Source organism: Crotalus tigris, unplaced genomic scaffold, assembly GCF_016545835.1.
Source record: "Crotalus tigris isolate CLP2741 ecotype Arizona unplaced genomic scaffold, ASM1654583v1 scf7180000017568.12009008, whole genome shotgun sequence".
NCBI lineage: Eukaryota > Metazoa > Chordata > Lepidosauria > Squamata > Viperidae > Crotalus > Crotalus tigris.
Window position 1 is genome coordinate 11,658,263 of NW_024096478.1, and position 18,791 is coordinate 11,677,053.

General features: G+C 35.9%; 2 protein-coding genes across 9 annotated transcripts in view; one reads left to right on the forward strand and one right to left on the reverse strand.

Moving 5' to 3' along the window:
- KCTD18 (potassium channel tetramerization domain containing 18) overlaps positions 1-18,791 on the reverse strand; it is a 42,885-nt gene that overhangs the window by 6,796 nt on the left and 17,298 nt on the right. The window contains exons 1-2 of one of the 8 annotated variants that reach the window (XM_039353689.1): positions 3,711-3,818; positions 2,804-2,935 (exon numbers count right to left, since the gene is read on the reverse strand). The gene's annotated coding sequence lies outside the window, so the exon portion shown is untranslated. The other 7 variants (XM_039353682.1, XM_039353653.1, XM_039353662.1 and 4 more) reach the window with 7 other exon arrangements.
- SGO2 (shugoshin 2) lies at positions 2,269-18,782 on the forward strand. Its single transcript, XM_039353637.1, has 9 exons — positions 2,269-2,397; positions 5,626-5,792; positions 7,761-7,936; positions 9,617-9,691; positions 11,638-11,720; positions 12,255-12,481; positions 13,713-15,254; positions 16,228-16,366; positions 18,648-18,782. The coding sequence occupies exons 2-9, from the start codon at positions 5,663-5,665 to the stop codon at positions 18,751-18,753; spliced, it is 2,478 nt and encodes an 825-aa protein (XP_039209571.1). The 5' UTR covers positions 2,269-2,397; positions 5,626-5,662; the 3' UTR covers positions 18,754-18,782.

An 18,791-nucleotide genomic window follows, 5' to 3' on the forward strand; every position in this document is an offset into this window, starting at 1 on the left:
AGCAAACTGTATTCATAACAGAAAACCCAACTATTCTTATTTAATTTTAATCCTAAGAAACTTGAGTTACATTAATAGAACTACTGTATGTTAGGAAAGTAATGTTCCTACACTTGGAAAGACCTATTTGGAGTCAGGACAGACCATGTTCCTCAGGCATTTCTTCCTTTATCCAATATGCTCTGGGGAGAAACTTGTGAAGTAATGTGCAATTCTAAATACTGAGCAGCTACAATTTCAGACTGAAATGCCATGAATATTTGCTTACCTGAATAAAAGAGGCATAGTAAGATTGTGAACCATAGCATAGTTTTCATCAAAATGCTAAATGCCAAGAGCTACATATGTTTTTATTAGGACCTCCTTTCAGAAGAGATCACACAAGCTAGGGAGCCCTTGTAGGATTGCCATTGTGGGGGGGAAATAGAGGCCAGCACTTTGTACACCACCTTGAGCTGCTGTGCAAGTGTGATTTATGAATCAAATAAATGTGCATGCTCTATGACTTTTCTAGACAAATACATTGAATAATAGCCTGCTATCCATAAAAACAGCCTGGTTTATAAACTTGTTTAGCAAATAATAACAAAACATCTTCATGAGTACTTCAATATATGGGCTCCTATTCCTCTTCTTCCAAATATATTGTGCCATGAGAAAACACGAGGGGACTAGAAATGGAAAAGAATGTCTAGGTCCAATGAAATTGTCCAAATGAGATAGGCCTCCTAGAGAGCTTTGCCATGTCATTAATGTTTCTGATACAAATTAGGTCCAAATTAAACAGCAGAGTTCTTTGCTAGATCCAGCGATAGCGTTTCTCTCCCTTCTAAAGTTCTAAAATCCAAGAGGGAATTTGGAACAAACAATGACAAACGACCATGCTGTACAATTTGAAGTATGGATTTTGGCCAGGCAAGCTGGATTCTTTACCTTAACCATGTCCAATAGTCAAAGAGTACAGAGCTGTTGTATTAAACAGTTGGAGGACATCAGCTTTTCTACATTGGGAAGAATCCAGACAGTTTATAGATCGGCAGCCAAGATTCCTTAGAAACCTGCTAAGTATCACCATCACATATGCTATCCCTAGGAACATCCAGCTATCCCTAGGAACAAAGCTATCAGACAAAAATGCGGACAGCTCCGGAAAGCCAGCAAGGAGTTATAATTTTTTGCCTCTTAGCTGCCATCTGGTGGTTGGCTGGATTTTTGCAATCTTATTTGAAGGCTCCCCTGCTAAGTCAGTCAAGCTGTCTCCTTTTCCTCTTTTATGTACGTTTCCAAGGGCAGGGAAGAACACGCAGCATCCGGCAGGAGGGAGGAAGGAAACCCAAACCAGTCCCTTCCTTCTTCTACAGCCAGAAAATAGCAGCGGCTGGAGGAGGAGGAGGAGGAGGAGGAGAAAGAGGAACCCGGGAGCACAAAGGGATCAGAAGGAGGCGAGGTCAAGGAGGAAGCCCCAGGAAACACTCCGCTGCTGCGGTCCGTTACCTTCCTAGTCCGAGGTTCCGCCCAGAAATTTCGGAAGAGGCACGCGAAACCCCGCCTTCTTTCGCGCTACCCTCTACCGCTTCCATTTCCAAATCCGGCGGAAAGGACGGAGGCGGAAGAGGAGTCAGGCCCGGGTTGGATTTGAAAAGAAAGAAAGAAAGAAAGAAAGAAAGAAAGAAAGAAAGAAAGAAAGAAAGAAAGAAAGAAAGAAAGAAAGAAAGAAAGAAAGAAAGAAAGAAAGAAAGAAAGAAATAAAGAAAGAAAGAAAGAAAGAAAGAAAGAAATAAAGAAAGAAAGAAAGAAAGAAAGAAAGAAAGAAAGAAAGAAAGAAAGAAAGAAAGAAAGAAAGAAAGAAAGAAAGAAAGAAAGAAAGAAAGAAAGAAAGAAAGAAAGAAAGAAAGAAAGAAAGAAAGAAAGAAAGAAACGCAAAGCGCCGGAACAACAACCTATGGACGCAACAGGACAACAAAACAGGACGTACAGAAACCATTTTGAAAAAACTGCTCCTCCCTCGACGGATCTCGCTCCGAATTATCCAAGCTGCCTGAAGCTCCTCGCGCGGCTAAGCGAGCATGAGGAGGATAAGCGGGCAAGAATAGGGCCGGCTAGAAAGCCAAAAAGGCTCTCAGTCACGAAGACAACTAGCCAAGCGAGTCTCCCTAGAGCCCCAGCTGCCCACCGATCGCTCTCCCACCATGCTTTCTAATCGAGAGGGGGTCCAAATTCCGTCTGCGCGCTAGTGTCCAAGCGCTGAACGCCAACGCCTGCCTGAGGCACCGCAACGCTCGTGCGCTGTTGCGTGGCCGCAGTTAAACGGTTCTGGGGTTGAGTGCCATATCCCTTTCTCTTAAATTGGAGAGTGACGGAGTTATGTCACAAGCATAGTTCATTGAAGTGTTCCGGGTGAGAAATTATGACATGTTATTCTTGTAGAAAACGAAAGAGACTTTTACGAATTCCAGAGGGTGTAGCAGAGAGATTTATTGCGCAAGGTTCAGAAGCAGTGAAGACAAGCAATTCTGAACACTGAGGGCGGGTTTAAACTACAGTTTTATACTTTCCCTTTCTCAGGAACAAAGGAGCACACATAGAAATCTACATTGTAATACATCAGATTCATTTCTCACGTATTAGATTCATTTCTCACGGGCATACAATGGAGAATCTGCTACATACATTGTTTCCAAGTGCAATGCGCATTTGGTTAGTCACAGATTGCTAACACAGCTTTATTCCAGTAATTATGCAGACACATCATTATTTTAATGATTTTTCATTATTATTATTATTTCACATTATATTATTCTACCTTATTATGGTCTTTTTTTTCTCCGTCAAGTGTTGGAATGACTTTCTTCCTCTTCTTAACATGAAAGTTGTTTTTTCCACTGCTCCCTGATGAGGTTTGTGCACATAGGCGCACCCCACAGCATATTTTTTTCTAGAATTCAGAATATTAAACATAATTTATCCACTGCACATATTGCAGTTATTTCATTTGCTTGAATAAGGATTGGGTTTGAAGGTTTAGATGATCCCCATTCTTTGTGGTTTCTGATAAATAAGAGGAACTTCCACAGGTAGATTCTGATCTGAATGTTAAAGTTCAGAAGTAGAAATTAATTCTCATGTGGAAGAAGAATGCAAATGATAACAATGTTTCCAGCAGTGGCTTTTATCATTCATAAGTCCAAGCACGTGTGCCTCCCATTTGCAATTTTTCAAGATTTTTTTTTCTCAGAAAAAAAAGCCATTAAGCTAGGAAACTAAGAGTCCTCTGAAAGCATGGACAATTCAGAGCAGCTCAAAACTCCTCTCTAATGCAGAGATTTCCCTTTCAAACTCCAGTCACTTTTGTGGGGAAAAACTGGAGGAAGGAGCTTTATGTACTTTGCCTTGAGCTCTTGAATAAAAGACATAAATAATAACCACTGAAATAAGTTTGTGTTATGGTGCTACACAGGATAAGTAAGTGAAGAGGCTAGTTCCTTCTTAATGAAACCAGAATAAGAGCTTAACTGCATAGATCCTTGTGCTTTTCTCCTGTCCTGAAGTTGGAAGGAAAATAAATTGTAATATTTGGCTGCCCCTATAGGAGCCTTTTATTGCACTTGAGAAGATGCTTATAGATTTGCTATCCTCATATGAGTAGCACATAGCTGCTGCAAGCGGTGGCAGTGATGGGAAGAGAGTCTGTGTAATTTAATTTGGATTACCTGAGCCCTTGTTAATGCAGACAAAGCCTCTGAGATGCCCTCCAGAGAGAGTATGGTTCTTCTGCCAATCAGAATGCAGCAGGTAGCAAGCCAGCTGCTCTCCCACCACCTGCCAAAGAACAGTGAAAATGACAAGGGCTGCAGCATGCTTCAGCAACCCTGACATGCTGAAGATATCTTTGTAGACTATAACAAGAGTATAGGTAGTCCTCAACTTATGACCACAACTGAGCCCAAAATTTACGTTGCTGAGACAATTGTTAAATGAATTTTGCCTCATTTTACTACATTGCTTGCCACGTTAAGTGACTCACTGCAGTTGTTAAGTTAGTAACACCATTGTTAAGTGAATCTGACTCCCCCATTGACTTTGCTTGTCAAAAAATTGCAAAAGGGGATTACATGATCCTCGGACACTGCAAATGTCATGAATATGAGTCAGTTGCCAAGCATCTGAATTTTGATCACATGACCACAGGGATGCTACAATGGTCATAAGTGAAAAACAGTCCTAAGTCTTTTTTCAGTGCTGTTGTAACTTTGAAAAGTCACTAAACGAATTCTTGTAAGTCAAAGATTACCTGTATATATTTGCCAGTTGCGTTCTTCTCTGGATCTTGAAACTCTGTGCTCAGTCACTTATGCCCTAGTCATCTCCCAATTGGATTACTACAATGCTCTAGATGGGGCTACCCTTGAAGAGTAATTGGAAGCTATAGCTGATACAGAATGCAGTGGTACAGACAGTTCTGGAGGCCCCTAAATTGGTACATATAGCACTACCCTTACATAAGCTGCCTTGATTGCAAGTTTGCTTCCAGACCCAATTCAAGGTACCGTATATGCCGGCGTATAAGACAACTTCCGGAAGTGCTAAACTCGGCCCCAAAGACAGGGGTCGTCTTATACGCTGAGTCGTCTTATACGCCGGAAATACTGGTAGTTTCCGGCGCATAAGACGACGTTCTAGGAATGCGGCTCGGCGATAAAGATGGGGTCGTTTTATACGCCGGGTCGCCTAATACGCTGGCATATACGGTATTGGTTTTCACCCTTAAAGCCCTTCATGGCATGGGATCAAGTTATCTGAGGCACCGTCTTGTTCCTTTGGGATTGGTCCATCCCACTTGCATAGGCACAAGAACAATGGTGGAATTCAGCCAGTTCAGCGGAACTGGTAGCTAATTTTTTTTGCCCAGGCCTAGAATGGACTTCCAGAAGCGGCATCCACACAGAGAACTGTTTGTTCACATTTTTGAATCCCACCACTGCACAAGAAGTCTTCTGTTGGGATTTTCAAGGTAAAAAAAAATGGTCAAAGTCTGTTCACTAAAATGGCTGGTATAACGTACCTGCTAATAACCATGTACAATGTGTGAACAGTGTCTTGGGATCTTGTTGGCTTAAATAAGAAAAACTACTATTTTCAGGAACTAGCTTAAAATAATTTAAATTTTAGACGAAACGATTGTTCGGGTAATGCTAATGACGTGATTAAGAGAGAATACTAGTTTGCCAGAATGTCCTGAAGCCAATGTAAATTTAAACTGAAAGGACACAAAAATGTCGTGTAAACATCATAAATAATTTCTGTGAACTTCTGCTCTGAGCTATAGAGAGATTTGAAAATAATGATCTTTTTAAAAATAGAAAATCTATCACTTTTTCAGTACAGTTGTGCATTTTAATTTGATGACTGAATTGTTAAAGTGATCTTATCATATTCTAAATATCATTATATTTAGAAACAAGAATATATTTAGGCTGAATAATAGAAATAAATAGAATAAAATACTTTATATGGCCAAGTGTGATTAGACATACAAGGAATTTGTTACCTAACTCATACTACACAATTCAGAATATTTTTAAATGCAAACTTTAATATATATTTTTCATGTTATCCATTATTAAGTCTTCAGAGAAGTAAACCAAAGATAGAAATTGATGTAATGCCTGAAGTATCTTCCCTTTTTACCGTTGGAGGTATGAAAAAACATGTGATGGAGAAGAAGAATAGACCTCTAAAAGTTACAAAGCTGAATGCTTTTCTTGCATTTAAAATCAAAACCAAGATAATTAGTAAGTGCTAATTAAATTATAAGTAATCAGACTCATACTTGCAAAAATAAATTTCTGCAGCATACCTGTATATAGTTACCAAATAAAATAAAAACAACAAAAGGTAAAGAACTAATAGAATGTTGGACCTATCACATTGTCCTGATTATGTGCCATCAAGTCGGTGTTGACTGTTAGCAACCATATAGATTTTCTCCAAGATCTGTCCATAACTTTTTGCTCTTCAAGTCTTCCATCAGTGCTCCCTTTGCCACTGTAATTGGGTCTACCCATCTTGCTTCTGATTTCCATTTTTCCCTTTCTTTTCACTTTTTCTCAATATTACTGACTTCTCCAGAGCGTGAAATATTTATAAAATGTGTCCAAAATATGGTAATGTGAGCATAGTCATTTCAATCAATTCAATCAGAATAGAGCTGGAAGGGACCTTGGAGGTCTTCTAGTCCATACCATCAGTTCTAAGGTTGGTTGCTGTACTTGTCATTAGTTTGTTATTGTACTCTGTTTCTTTCAATATTAGAAGTCTCAAATAATCCTCATTTTCAGCTATCAGAATAGTGACATCAGCATAACACAGGTCATTGATTTTTCTTACACACTCATCTTAAATCACACTCATCATCTTCCAATCTAACTTCCCTCAATATATATTCATCATATAAGTTGAAAAAAATAAATAAATGCACAGCCTTGTCTCATTCCTTTATTGATTTGCAAGCAGTCTGTTTCACCATGTTCCATCTAAACTGCTTCCTGAACCGTGTATTTTGCATTAGGACAATGAGATGCTTTGGGATTTCCATGTTCCTAAGTACATCATAGTTTGACATGATTTATACAATCAGAGGATTTTCTATAATTAATGGAGCATATATTTACTCCTTTTTGGCATTATTGACATCAGCAGTAAGATATGTAATTCTGCATCCTTTTCTAAAGCCAGCTTGAATATGTGGACTTTCTCTTTGCATGTAGAATTCTAATCTGTATTCAGTTACCTTATTTGCTAGTATGTGAAATTAAGGATATTGTGCAATTGTCTGCACTATATGTTAAGTCTCTTCTATTTGATAACGATATATAGACTATATCTTCTAACTTGCTGGCTACTGTGTGGGTCTCCAGATTTGTTGGCATAGTTTTGTTAGAAACATTATAGATTCTTCTTTTTATAATAGCCACATTTCTATAGATACATCATCAAGATCTGTAGCCTTCTGACTTAGCAATGGCCAAAGTATTGACTTAACTTCATCTTCTAATACTAGAGATTCTTGTAAATAGGGAATACTTTCTAAGGCAGCAGTCCCCACCCTTTCTGGCACCAGGGACTGGTTTTGTGGAAGACAATTTTTCCATGTATCGGGGGGGGGGGGTTGCACGCAACCTAGATCCCATGCATGCGCAGATGAAGTTCTCTTGCTTGCAAGGTACCTGGGAGGTGCTTCGCTTGCAAGGTACCTGCAGTTCCTAACAGGCCACAGACCTGTACTGGTCCATGGCTTGGGGGTTGGGGATCTCTGTTCTTGACTTGACTTGTACTCATATGAGTAGTTTGAGATCTATTCCACAGTCCGTCCCTGGCTATATCATTGCTAGTATAACTGGGTTCTTCCATTTACTTCTACCAATAATATATTGCAGTCAGTTTGATTTCTATGCACATCATCTGGTGAAATCCACGCATAATTTTGGTTGTTGGAAGGCTGTTTGAGCAGTGAAAAAGTAATTTAATTGCAGAAATTGATAAGTGATTCTCTGGCTTCATTTTGGTTTCCTAGGCTGTAAAGTCCGACTATTTAATATTTCCCACTTTGGTATTCTACTCTCTAGCAATATGACAGGATAGTAAGTTTAGAAAATAAAATATAGTTATGTCATTATTACTCAAATTACTTTTGAGGATTTATGGATCAGTAGTAGTAGCAATATGAACATGCCCTAATTTTTTCTTTTCATTTTATTCAGACAACTCTTCACTTTTTAAAAATTCTTTGAAAAGTAATAATAAGGCACTGGCCATGGCCCTTTGTACAGAGAAAGAAAATTCTCGGCGGCTGGAAAATGAAAAGCTGTTATTACAAAAAGAATTGGATGGGCTGAACTTGCAAAATATCTTACTTCGCCAAAAGCTAAGTTACCTGGTACAGTCTAAAAAATAAATGGTGGGATCTAATATTTAATTCACGACTTAGGAAAATTAAAATAACAGAAAATATCCAATTATTCCTTCCTATTAATGGAAGAGCTTATATCAGTAAAATGTTCAGGGGCCAATTTTATTTTTCTTTGCAATTCCTTGAATGTCCTCAGTATCTGATGTTGGATTTATTTAATTATTAGATTTATATTCTGCCTTTTGTTTAGAAGCTGAAGGTGACATACATCATATTCATTCTGTCAGTCATTCAAGATAGCTTAGGTCAGGGTTACGCAATGCAAGAATTATAGGAAAGCTATTTAATTGTTTTAGGTTGTAATAACAGAATTTTCAAAGCCTTCCAGCATTTCCCTCTATCTCTTCTTATATCAAATAGAATCAGAGGAAGGTTATTCTGAATTTCTTTCACATGCCTTCTCTTTTCCCTGAACCGTGCTATTTCTTTTTTTCCATAATAAAAACTTTTCTTAATCCAACTCTACACCTTGCTGGCTATCTCTGATTAAGAACTCCTGCAGAGAATGATGAAAATTCCCTACTAAACAATTGGAGGTCTAAACTGCAATAAATAGTTTCATTCCAATAAAAAATAATATCTAAATATTTATAAAATAAGTATCCCTATCTCTCTTTCTAGAATTCATGGAAATGTGGTGATATCTATTTGTCTTTATCCTGCTTATAAGCATGCATAGCCATTAGCAGTGTGCATAAATAATCCATTTTATCAATTACTAATTTCACCAGCCAACATTTCCAAGAAGGAATGCCTCTCTCTTGTTCACAAACAGAAAATAGGGATTTCTGTCAATTTTCTAACTTGTCATACATAGTGCCCTTATTGTCCACCACACTTTGGAATTCTATTAATTGGTAAATATTAATCTTACATGAAATACTGTATTACATAAGAAATTGATTTCTGTGCACATCATCTGGTGATGTCTGTGCATCATTTTGGTTGTTGGAAGGCTGTTTTAGCCTTCACATTATGGAAAATTCAAATCAGTAAGTTAATAATTTTGGTATTTTCTTCTTTTTATTACCTCTTTCCTAGATTTTTAAAATAATCGTTTAAGAAATCTGCTTAGGTAAAATCTTATGCTCAGTCTAATAATTGAGACACTATGAGATTTATCAGAAATTTTCTCTGATGACAAAATACCATGTTGTACCATGGCAGATTCATCAATTGAATGTTTCATGTATCATTGGCAGATCCAACAGTATATAAGACATATACAGACTGACAGCACTATCCCCCATAATATTATAAAAACTGCAGGTTGCCATGTCTCCTTCTATACTATCTGGTTTGAAAGGATGAGGGAAATTGGAAGGGGTAAATTGGATGAAATGTTTCCCAAGGTTTTGGTTCATCAGTAGATTTTTATATCATGTGTACAATTTTTATGGTTTTTTTAATCCCATTCTGAATTGATACTGGACATAACAGACGTTTTGCTGATGTACAGTAGCTGTGACATTTCTTCAGTCTCAGAATAATGTGAATATATATTTATTATGCTTCCCTAGATCAAGTATGTTTCAACACTGCCTCTTTCTTTGTCCTAACATTGAGCATTTAAAAAAACCAAACTTTTTTTCTTACTTTGGCGGTATAAATAAAAATGTATCATATATATTTATTTTTAATACACAGAACAAAACTCTAAAAGAAATTCAAGCATTCATGAATAATATTTTAACTGCAATTGAATTAAGCACCTTTTCTGAGGTATGTACCAGCTGAATGACTTTATCATAAACCTAAGCAGGATTGCTATTACATCTGTATTTGTAACTTATCATTACAAATCTTAGTTTTAATTTGTTTTTTCAAATATTTTCAGATATTACTCTGACATATGGTGAAATTACAAGAAAAAAGTAGTGAATAAAAAATAACCAGCATTCTATTCACCTGAAATATGTATATAGACATCAGTTCAGATCTACATATATTATTTATGATTTAATTAAATTCATCGATTCTCCATCTCTAGTGGACTTGGACAGTGCAGAAAAATAAAAGAGACCTAAAACAACTAAAAATATTAAATCAACAGAAACAGCCCAGATTAATATGCTCTAGTAGTAAAATCCACATAATAAAACAAGGGCCATTAAAACAAAAATCAACCCCAGGCCTGGGATTGAAGCCAGGTTTTCAAAGCTTTCCAGAACTCTGGGAGAGATGGTGCCATTCTTATTTCGGGGGGGGGGGGTTATGCAGTAGTGCAAAATAGTTTGTTTTAATATATTTTACTCCTATTAATTTAATATAAAATTATTGATAAAATAATATAAATTAAATATTTTAATATTTCAAAATGAAGTTTCTGTTGTAAGTTTCTGTTGACCTTTATTTTGATCTGGGATCTAGTAAAATAAGCATTTTTATAGATAAGCACTGTATATATGAGTATGTTGTGTGCTTTATATTTCCTAGCCAGGGCCCCAATCCCTAAGCCGCAGCCCACTACCAGACTGTGGCCTATTTGCAACCAGACTGCGGACTGGCGCACACGTGCATGCAGCTCAACTCACATGAGCGGGGGGCCGGCGCACACAAGCGTGCACAGCTCTACTCATGCAAATAGTGGGCCTGCACCAGGCTGCCGCTTACATGAGTCAAGCTGCACATGTGCGCTGGCCTGCCCCTTGTGTGGCCCAGTCCCCCTCTTCCCCCCCAGCCAGGCCCCCAAGCCACAAAGGTTGGGGACTGCTGCCCTATACAGCAGAACAGCCTTATGAAACAGACTAGAGCAGGAGTCCCCAACCTCTCTTCCATGGACCAACACTGGTCCACATCATACCAGAAACTGGGCTGGGCAAACAAGTGAAACCCCATCTGCGGGATGTAGGCAACATACGAAACCACATCCCCTCCGGCCTGCAGAAAAACCTCTCTCTACAGAACCAATTCCTGGTGCCCAAAAGGTTGGGCACCGTTGTCCTAGCAAATAGCTGCAAACATTTGAATCTTATAGCAATAGCACTTAGATTTGTATACCACTCCATAGTACTTTACAGCCCTTTCTAAGGGGTTTAGAGTCAGCATGTTACCCCTAACAATCTGGGGCCTCATTTTAGTGATCTTGGAAGGATGGAGGCTGAGTAGGCCCAGAACAAACTGCATAAATTTTCAAAAAGTTAAAAACATTGAATCACACCTAGTCTAGTGTAAATAATATTCTAAAATGACCAGTGTTCCACATTTAATCTATATTTCATAATGATTTCTAATGTACATTACAAAATTACTAAGTGTAAGTTACTGATTAATATTGCCTTGCAGAAAATCCTCACAATCTAAACACTATAAGTATAAATATGCTCACAGGCTGCAGGGCTTCTTGCATTTTTTGACTTTTCATGTTAAAAATTAAAACATTTTAGTTTAAAAAAATTAAAAGCCAATTCCAAATGAAGAAAAATGGCAGCCATCTGTTTGTCCATGGTTCTTTGATCGAAATGCTATTTTCTTAGAGAATGAAGGGGTAACTGCAGTTTTGTGTCCCCACTTAACCATAAAAATGGCAAAAGATAAGTTGGAGTAATAGGGAGCAGATATGAGGAGCAGATGTTCTACTTTGCAAGAGCAGCCACAAGTTTCAGAATTCCAAGCCATGAAAATCTTGGAATATCAGGAGTATGCTAACATATTTTTCCTTCAAATAGTGTATTCCAAAACCTGTAACAATGGATGATGCTCAGTGCAGCAATTCTGGTCATGAATCCAAGCTTTCAAAAAATCAAATAAGGTAATGTTTGAGTTTAAATATTAGATAAAAATGAAAAGAGGAAAATCTGCCAATTCAACCAACTGTGAAGAGCTACTTCGGAAACAGTTTCAGAGATTATTTTTACTCAGAAAAAATATCTGCACTCTCAAATCCAAAATATGCATAACCAATATATAAGTTATCTTCACATCAGAAAATTTATGAAATTATCATTTGTTTTTATTTTGCTAGCACAAGCTACAATTTATATTGTTGGTTTTTGTGACTATATAGCATATCCAATTGATTTTAAATGAAATATTAAAGTCTAGTTAGTATTTTCTCTGCCTTGTATGTGGGCATGTTTCCATAATATGATATACTGTTAATGGAATACTTTTTACTCTGGCTCAAATCATCTTTCAGTGCTATTTAAATTATGAGCCTTTGTTTTGTTCCTTTTTAGAGGTGTAAACACAGTTTATCATATAATCAAAATTCATTTTGTTTTTAAAATGTTTATATGAATATTATTCACTCTCAATAATTCTCTCCTTTTCTTTTTTCTTTCAGACCTACTGAACAATATTTGATCACTCCTCATATTGTAGAAAGTGATGGGAAAAAAGAGAACTTGTTTGTATGTGACACAGATGGTCCTTTTGAGCAGATATCTGTACTCTCAAAAGAAATTACAGCAGATCAAATGAACATACAGATATTAGACCCTAAGCAAATGCCAAAACCAAGTGAATTAAATAAAATGGAAACAGAATTTGCCACAAATACATTTCCAGAAGGTATACTATATTAATTTTTATATAGTGGAGAAGAATATAATTAATATATAGAGAGAGATACTAATTCGTCCCAAATTATCATCACACAACTCAAATGTGATTTTCTGAGAGAGACTGCACAATTGATAAACAGAATTAAAATTCTCAATGCTCCAATGTTTGGGGAGAAAGCAAACTTCATCTCAAGAACTCAGAACAAAGACAATAATGAAAGATAATAATGCTATAGAACAGTGATGGCGAAACTTTAAAGACTGAGTGCCCAAACTGAAACCCAAAACCCACTTATGCATCGTGGGCATAAGGTGGGCATGGCCCATTGGGTGGGTGTGGCCCATTGGATGGGCGTGGCTGCGGTGGTAACGGCAGACTGGGTGGGACTAAAAAGTTCAATCAATCAATTCCAACTTTGCAAGAACTTTTTTTCCCATGAGAAGTTGAAATTGACTGATTGATAGAACCTTTTTTGTGTGTGTGTACATGGCAGTGGAGGCCTAAAGCGAAAAGGTTTTATAACCTGAAGGCCTAGGACTAGGGCGACGGCGCGTGTGCCCACAGAGAGGACTCTGAGTGCAGCCTCTGGCACCTGTGCCATAGGTTTGCCACCACTGCTATAGAATAATTCAACATTTGAAATTTATTTTGTCAGCTAGCTAATTCAGAAGCCAAAAAACAGAAATGTTAAAGGGAAAGGAAATAAAAATCATTACATAAGGAAAACAATTGATAATTGGTGAAAAGGAAATTATATAAGAGAATACTAATTTAAATGTAATCTTCAGAGAAGCCTTGATAATATGATTCATTTCATTGGCATTTTTAACAAATGTATTAAAATTTTTTAGACAGAAAAATCATTGGAAAAAATGTTAGGAATTGACTCGTTTAAGTTAATGCAATGTTTAAATTAACTGCAAATTCTTGTTTCAAATTGCTTGAGGTTTTTTTAATGAAAAAAATACTTTTTCATTAAAAATAACTGAACAAGAAAAATGAATACCAGAGCGATAATGTGCCAGCACAATATCCAGAGCACTTCTTCATAGTCATTTTTAAAGTATACATAGTCTTAATGAATACTTCTGCAAAGATCTACAAGCCAGTCAAATATTGCATTGTGATTAGTATTGAAAAAAGATTTCATTTGTTTAATAGCAATATAAAACCAATGTTATACATATTAAAATAAAACTTGTACATTTTAAATAATTTTCTTAATTTTGCTTTTCAGAAAAGCTATCTAATATCTTTAAAACTTCTCTAGATTATGCATCATCTGCAAATGAATATGAAAGTCAGTTAAAAGGACATAATAATCCTTTTCCAATGCATCGATATATAAGTGAAAGAAAGAAAGAAATGTGCATTTCAAGTATTCACCCTCTTGTAAACAATTTTGGTACAAAAAAAGATAGTAACTGTATACTACATTTTTGCACAGCCAGCAATTGCAATATTGATATTGGTAATCAGAGAGACCCAAATGGTGTTTCACATATTAAATTGACTTCCCAACCTAGTAGTAAGCTTGTTCACATGAACAAAGAAGATTTAATAAAAAGTCAAAAATCAGAGGAAACTATATATGATACCGATATGGAATTAACTGCGAGTGAATTGGGTGAAATAGTTATAATTAAATCTAGAGATAAGAAATTTAATAAGGTTAAAGCTGACAAAATTTCAGAAAATCTAAGAAAAGTAACATTTGCAAGTACAAAAAAGCACATTAAAAAAAATATAGCAATAAACCCCCCAAAAAGTAATGAAAATGTTCCAAAACCCATCCACACCATTAAATCAAAGAAAAAATTACCACTCAAAGTAGAATTGTTTAAAAAGATAACATCCTGGGAAATGGAACGGGAAAATACCAATGAACAAGATGTTGAGGAAAATAATAAAGACAGTAACAAAAATTACAAGCACCTGCATTTAATAGATATCAACTGTCAACTGCAAACTACTAATATTTTACAGTCAGAAAAAGAGGAAAAAACAATTTCTGAAACCGTAGAGGGAGTAATTAGGCAGAATGCAGGAGAAAATTCGGATTCATTATTACAAGATAGTAATATTGGAAATTTGCTATCAATGGCAAGCCCCATAATGGATAAACAAGAAAATTTAACCATAAATGAGAGTTATCCTGATACTTCCAAAATCAACAAATCAAACTATTATGAAATGGAAAATATGCAGCATTTAAGAAATTTGGAAAGATTTGGATCAAAGGAATGCAGGTACGATTGCCAAACAAAACATTATCAAAGAACCAATGTAAAAAGTGGATGCAGCAGCAAAGAAGTTACTTGCAAATACAATATAACAGCAGAAGGATCTACAGATGCTTTACATGTTTCAAAGATTTTGCAAAATGACAAAAGAAGAATTTTTGCAAAAGCTAGCCGGAAGACATATATTATATATCCAGACTCTCTTAATGAGAGAAAAATGTATGTGAAACAGAAATTAAACAGTGAAAAATTATATGATGAAAATATTCCTCATAAGGCATCTAAAGAGGAAGGAAAAACTTTCAGTGTTCAGAGAGTAACTTCATGTTCCCTAAAAGATGCTGAAATTTCTATAGAAGCAATAAATGAAAAACAAGGTTCCACATCATGTAGACATGATCAAAATAAAAAGGAGAATATCCCTGCTATAAATAAATCTGAAAGGTATTATCAGGAAGAAAATGATAGTGTTTTTACAAAGAAAGCAGACATAACTTATGAAGAATCGTGCAACAGAAAGCCAGTGCAAGATTCTGGTATGTGTAATCTTCATTGAGATGCAGTTAAAGACTTACTCTGGTTGAAAACTAAAAAAACCTTCATAAAACTAAGTTTTTGTTATACAAAAAAGGAATGTTAGCATCTTATTTACTTATTTATACTTTCATTTTCTTAATGGCATTACAATTCTAAGAATGCCTGATACAATAGACTCCATCAAAAATGCCCATCAAAGAAAATAGGACAAGCACAGTTGTTGCAGATTTTTGCTTCAGGTGGTAGATACATGTTCAGTATAATACCTAGAAGCATGGAGTTAGGTATAGGGGTTCCCTTATCGCTAACATTGTTGTTTTGGGTTTCTTGATGGTAAGAGGGATCTCTGCACACATGTGAGGGACATTCACTACCAACGCTATACAATGCCACCCCTTACATGTCAGACATTGCAACTCTTGCTTGTATTCCAGGGCCTTTATCTTAGGTGTCAATTTATTATTCTATAATCAGTGTATCTGACAAATGAAAATAATATACAGGAGCTAGTCCTCATGAAAGCATATGCACAATAAATCCTTAAATGTTTCAAAATAATCACAAAACTTTGTTTGATCTAGTCATGGACATGAAGTGATATAAATTAGTTGATTATAAGGTCCTTGTTTGATCTAATGAAAACCTAAGAAAGATAATTTTAGGTCTTCTTGTGTTCTATAACACAGTGGGCAACATTTTTTCTCCAATGAATTTGGCCAGAGTAGAGAGATAAATTTATGAATAGTAATATTCTAAACCCATATCAAAGATGCTTTAAAGACCTGTGTAATCCAAACATACATATGCATGCAGAACTGATTTATTTCATTTATTTATAAATTTTATGTAGTCCATTTCACTATCAAACAACTCCTATGTTAAGATAACACGTATTTTTGAATAAAACAAGTGATTTTTTAAAAATCCAAAAATATTTCTAATTAGTGACTTAAATGTTAATTGAATTCCTAGGGAACAAGCCTCTTCAGGAATTGACAAATATTGGTATAAATTCAAATCCCAAATCCAAGAAAGATATAGAAGAACATTCTGTACAATCTGTTAGACGCAGGCGAGCAACAGTTTGCTACAAAGAGCCCAGTATCCAAAGGTTAGAATATATTTTCTTCCCTAAGCTCTTCTGTTTTTGGAAAAGTAAAATTCTTCATTTGTTAAATCTGATTTCTGATAATTGCAGATATATTAAAGTTAGAGTGGTTTTTTAATCAACAATTTGGTTTCTACAATTACTATTGAGTAGATATTTATGATGAATTGCATATTTAGTACACCAACCCTTTTAAAGTCCATAAAATGAAAGTTTTATTTATTTCAGCTTTTAATTTTCCTCTTCACCCAAATTTGAAGGAGGTTGGGCTTATCTTTTTTGGAACTGGATAATCTTTTCTATGCAGATATCTTTCCTTGTACTTCTTCCCATCCTTTTATTTTTATTCTCACATTGAGCAGAATTCTCATTATAGATCTGTATAATTCTAACAAAATAAATAAAGGAGGTTCACTGGTTAAAATTTCCAAGGCGTTTCAGGCATGAGCAATAGATATAGTAGCAAGAGGTTAAACATGTTCAGTCAACATTTTCTGAAAAAAAATATCACTGATTGGCTTACCTCAGTGCAGCTGTTACAATTACTTCATGTGCTGCATTACCTTTTTATGCTAGAAATATGCATTTTTTTTTCAGTCTAGAGACTGCACTTCCTCTTGGCTACTGATTTGATACCTGAACTCATAGCTAGATGGGTTGGCTGAACATTTCAGACCTCTCAATTTTTTAGACTTTTGAAAGATTTTAAATCCCCCATTTATTAGAAGGTAAAATTAGTGAGATTTCTCCCTACCTGTCCCTTTCTAATCCTCCTGAATACACATTATCTTACTGTTTGAGTAATGGTGCACATAACAATGTTCTGTGAGGGTGCAGCCAAAGAGGCAGAGAAAAAACAATCTGTGTGATTGCCAAGTGAGTTATTTGGGCTAGATGAGTCATGGCAAAACTGCGCCCACCCCATTGCTGGCAATGGAAAAAAAGTCAAGATACATTGCAACACGTCACATAACGTTGCGAGTTTGACACCCCTGGGCGAAGAGAATGACTTGCCCAAACTTTCTCAGTGTGCTTCTTGTCCTCTGAGGACTTGAATCAAGATCCTCTCTTATCCAGATCCAGCATCCTAACTTGTAAAATGTTTATCTTCTTAAACCTTTGACCTTTTTGTTATCATAGAAAATTTCAGAAGGACTCATTTGATAACATTAAGAGCACTGCTAGTCTTTAGTCACAGGAGTGTTACCAGATATCAGATCAGGTAAAGGAAGACAGACAATTGGAAAGGAAGGCAAATGGAGGGAAAAGGAGGACACATTATTTAGCTTTCTTGGCATCTGTAAATAATATTACAGTGAAAAATTGTCAAAAAAAAAAAGTTAGGCCCACATGCATATAAACCTACTTTCCTAATATCAGAAAGCCTGGTTTTTCAATAGCAGGAATGTGGTAGAATGGTTAGGAGAAAAAGCCACCAACATGTAGCTGAATAAGGTCTTATCAATTTCAGACAGCACAGCAAGCAATCTAGAGAAAACTAATTAATTAATTAAGATCACAGAATAACTAACTTGCAGTTAGCTCTTAGAGGTAGAATTTGACTTACGATCAGTTGCTTAGCAACCAAAGTTATGACAGCTCGCCTTAAAAGGTCCCAGTTCCAAAATTCTGATGCCAGCGCCCCCCCCCCCAGTTGCCTGATTATATTTTGGGCATTTGGGAACCAGCCTGCATTCCTGCCATTTGCGGCATCCCTCAGTCTAGTCTAGTGATTATGATTTACAATGTTTTTGCCAAAAACCAGTGTTTACTTCAGGTTTTCAAAAACATTGCTCCATAGCGAACAATGGGCTTGCTTAACAACCACTGTATTCACTTTACAATCACCATGTTCATTTAATAAGCAACACAAAAAAAGTAGTAAAATCGGGTCTGATCATGTGATGACCCACTTTACAACTGTCATGATTTATGACTATAATAGGCTCCATAATGGTTGCAAGTTGAGGACTATCTGTATTAGATAAGTGCAGTGCTATGAAAAAAAAAGCTGCCTAGGAAGAGAAAGCTTGTTAAATACTGAAAAAGATGGACAATATATTATTTTTAGTCTATGCTTGCCAGACAGAGGACATGAGGACAAAAAGGAGGACATGTCTCTTTTTGCCAGATGTCTGGTAACTCTAGGCCTACAGTGTCAAGAATTAAATGCAAATCATCTAATGATAGATATTCTATTAATTGTAGCATTTATTAATCTCAGCTATACTGTATGAATATTCAATTTTATACCCAATAGTGATTTAATCATTTTGTTTTATAGCAAACTGAGGAAAGGAGAGGATGCTACAAAAGATACATTTCTTAATTTTCCAGTTTTCAAAGTGAAAAATAAGCAACATTTCAAGACTAAATCCAGATTAATCTAAAGAAAATATACAGAAAACAATGATTTTATGAATACACC

What these genes read in the sequence shown, in the direction of transcription:
- SGO2 (XM_039353637.1), top strand. Translation starts at nt 5,663, where the DNA reads ATGCCTGAAGTATCTTCCCTTTTTACCGTTGGAGGTATGAAAAAACAT. An exon ending in CACAAATACATTTCCAGAAG is followed by an intron (nt 12,482 to 13,712) that starts GTATACTATATT and finishes TTTGCTTTTCAG; the next exon opens with AAAAGCTATCTAATATCTTT. An exon ending in AAAGAGCCCAGTATCCAAAG is followed by an intron (nt 16,367 to 18,647) that starts GTTAGAATATAT and finishes TTTGTTTTATAG; the next exon opens with CAAACTGAGGAAAGGAGAGG.